The sequence below is a fragment of the Microtus ochrogaster genome, linkage group LG3 (assembly GCF_000317375.1).
Source record: "Microtus ochrogaster isolate Prairie Vole_2 linkage group LG3, MicOch1.0, whole genome shotgun sequence".
Classification (NCBI taxonomy): domain Eukaryota; kingdom Metazoa; phylum Chordata; class Mammalia; order Rodentia; family Cricetidae; genus Microtus; species Microtus ochrogaster.
This window is the reverse complement of record NC_022029.1, coordinates 40,449,657-40,452,553: the sequence shown is the minus strand read 5'-3', so window position 1 is coordinate 40,452,553 and position 2,897 is coordinate 40,449,657. Positions and strand designations below refer to the sequence as shown.

At 48.8% G+C, this 2,897-nt stretch overlaps 1 protein-coding gene across 1 annotated transcript in view; it reads left to right on the top strand.

Moving 5' to 3' along the window:
• The first annotated feature begins 355 nt into the window (after window positions 1-355).
• The window catches only part of Avl9 (AVL9 cell migration associated), a 54,303-nt gene continuing 51,761 nt past the window's right edge, over window positions 356-2,897 (top strand). The window contains exon 1 of the mRNA XM_005360792.3: window positions 356-677. Within this exon, the coding sequence (XP_005360849.1) occupies window positions 585-677 (93 nt within the window). The 5' untranslated portion in view covers window positions 356-584. The remainder of the gene's footprint in view (window positions 678-2,897) is intronic.

Here is a 2,897-nt window from a genome sequence, read left to right as displayed (position 1 = left end):
GGAAAACACGTTTGTAAAGAAGTCAAGCTGAGGGAGGAGGAAGGAGATTTCAAGAAGGAAAAATAGATTTTAGAAGCAAGTGAACTGACAAAGTACATAGAAGAAAGGAGCAGGTGTAACCCTCAAGCACATGCAACCCCTAGACCTCTCCACTAACTACTGCAAAAAGGTCCCTGAGGGTCAGCATCCATCCCGCCTATCCGCGCCTTCGCCCGGAAGGCCCCGCCCCCCGTCATACAGCCCCGCCCCCACCCCGCCTTCTTTCCCTCTGGTCCCGCCCCCATCCGGGTTCCGCCCATGCCGCCCCAGACCCCGCCCGGACGGGGGCGTCCGGGTTCCGCCCCACGCCGCCGCCGGAGGCGGCCGTAGCATCAGGTGACAGCCCGGAAGCTGCGGAAGCGGATGAAGCAGAGCGGTGGTGGCCCCGTGGGGCTGCGCGGAGGTGAGGGAGCTGGACGACGGCTTCCGAGCCCGCGACTCGGCGCACATGCGGCGCTCCGGCTGACATCTGAAGGCCGCCGCTCTGGGTCGTGCGGGCCGGCCTCGGCGGTTGGAGTCGCGGTGCGGGCCTGCGGCGGACAACCATGGAGAAGGCTGGCCGTGAAGGCGACGGCGCCCCCTGCGGGCCCGTCCTGCACATCGTGGTGGTCGGCTTTCACCACAAGAAGGGCTGCCAGGTGAGGACCGGCCCGCGCCGTCCTGCCGCGCGGTCTTCCTCCGAGAATTGCACGACGAGCAGTGGGGTTCGGAATGAGAGAAAGAGTGACGGTCGCGCCTTCGGTGATCAGTCAGCCCTCACCGACCTGCCGGGTGTTTACCCAGAAAGGAAGTCTTGAGGAACAACTCGGCGTTTGAACGCCGGGAGGTGGTGAGCTGTGGGTTTCCACTCGAATGCTCAAGTAGGCTGACGGGCTTGCAGGCGCCACGCAGGAGAATCAGCTTCCTTTGTTTATCTCTTGCAAGCCTTAGACTCTGTAGTTTAGGGTTGGCGATCGGCCCCGCCCCCTTCTCTTCTGCCATTTAAGATTTGATCCTGCCCAGAGCTATTCTTTTCGTTAGGTGGACACTCCAAGTCAATTGCGGTAAATAAAAATGTAATTTGACAAGCAGTAAGTGCAAATGGGCTGGTACTAGCTTCTTAGCTGGCTCTTCAACCCACCGTGGGAAAAGAGCATTTGCTTTGTGTTGACCGCAGAGGAGCTAAATAGAACAAGGTTGTTCAGTCAGAACAAACACCTTCCGGAAGGCAGTGATGTCATAATGTGCTAGTGGCTGTAGATTGAATACTTAAGATACCGAAAAAACAATTACTACTAGTAGATAACGAAGCATTTGGTCTCTCTCTTTTCACAGAGAATGTAACATTAAAAGACTTACTGACAAAAGTTCAGTTCGTTAGAAGATAACAATAGTGAAGGGAGTGAAGAGATGATAGTGGCGCATGTGTGTGTGTGGTGTGGTGTGCATACTATTAACTTCAAGCCCAGTGTGGTGGCAAATGGGAGTCTGAGGTAAGAGGATTCTGTTAGGTGGACAGAGTACTTAGGCCCTTCAAAAAAGAGACTGTTAACTTTAAGATATTATACTCCTTTATCCTCAGATTAGAATGATACTAATGAGAAAGTAGCATTATTGCATGTGATGTTAAGAGTATTTAGTACTGGCCGGGCAGTGGTGGCACAGCCTTTAATCCCAGCACTCAGGAAGCAGAGGCAGGCGGATCTCTGTGAGTTCGAGACCAGCCTGGTTTACAAGAGCTAGTTCCAGGACAGGCTCCAAAGCTACAGAGAAACCCTGTCTCGAAAAAACAAGATTATTTAGTACTTGAGGACTACGACCGTTGAACTAACTAGTTGCTTTATAAGATAGGAGTAAAGTGACAGAACTTGACAAAGATCTTACTGGAAAAATTGCTGAGATCATCCTGAAAAACAGCCCTGGACAGGCAGATCTCAGTGAGTTCGAGGCCAGCCTAGTCTGCAAAGCAAGTTCCAGGACAGCTAGGACTGTTACAAAAAGAAACTGTCTCAAAAACACAAAAACAAAAGCCAGAACACCCAGCCCTGGAGTCAGAATGCTTTCTGTGTCGTGTGTGTTCATTGTGTGTGCCAGTGGAGTCTTTCTAGGTAAAGAATGATGTGGAAGTGTGCTTCAGAGCTCCACAGTGGAGCTCTCCAAAGGAAGAAAACATCAATATTGATAGGAGATGGGATAGAGTCTCCTAATTCTTGCTGTCATTTGAAAGTCTAGATTTTACTATGTTTTCTGCCTGACTCACTGGTTTTATTGGTAAGCTATATTTCCTTAGAGGAAACCATATGTGGTACTTTATAAAGATGAGAGAGCAGAAAAGGGATGGCGCAGTAGCACCCTGCGTCCTGTGTCATTTCTTTGCCTTTAGGTTTTGGTTTCAGCACACAGGTCAAAGTGACTGCTTCTGTAAACAGAGTTCTGTGCACAAGTATAGCACTACTCCAAGACCAGCAAATATAAATAATTCCCAAATTTGCCCTTCTCCCTTTTTTTGCCAGATAATTTATAATAATTGAATGAATTATAATTCATTCAATAAAAAAGAAAAATTCTAGTTGTTGAGTTTTTCCCCAACTGATGCTTAAAGCAGCTTGTTTTATTATTCACCTTTGTAAAATTGCACCTACCCAGGGTATTGTAGAAACAAAGCACCGAGAACCTAATCCTGGGCTGGAGGAATGTAGTCAGTGGTTGAGTACTTGCTTAGTGAACAAGCTTCTGGGTTTTGGGTGGATCTCTGTGAGTTCAAGGCCAACCTGGAACTCAATGAGTTCCAGACAGCTGTGGCTACATTGTAGAGAGAACCCAAAACAAACAAATAAAAATATTTTTCTCATCATGTCATGCCCTTTTTTTTTTTTTTT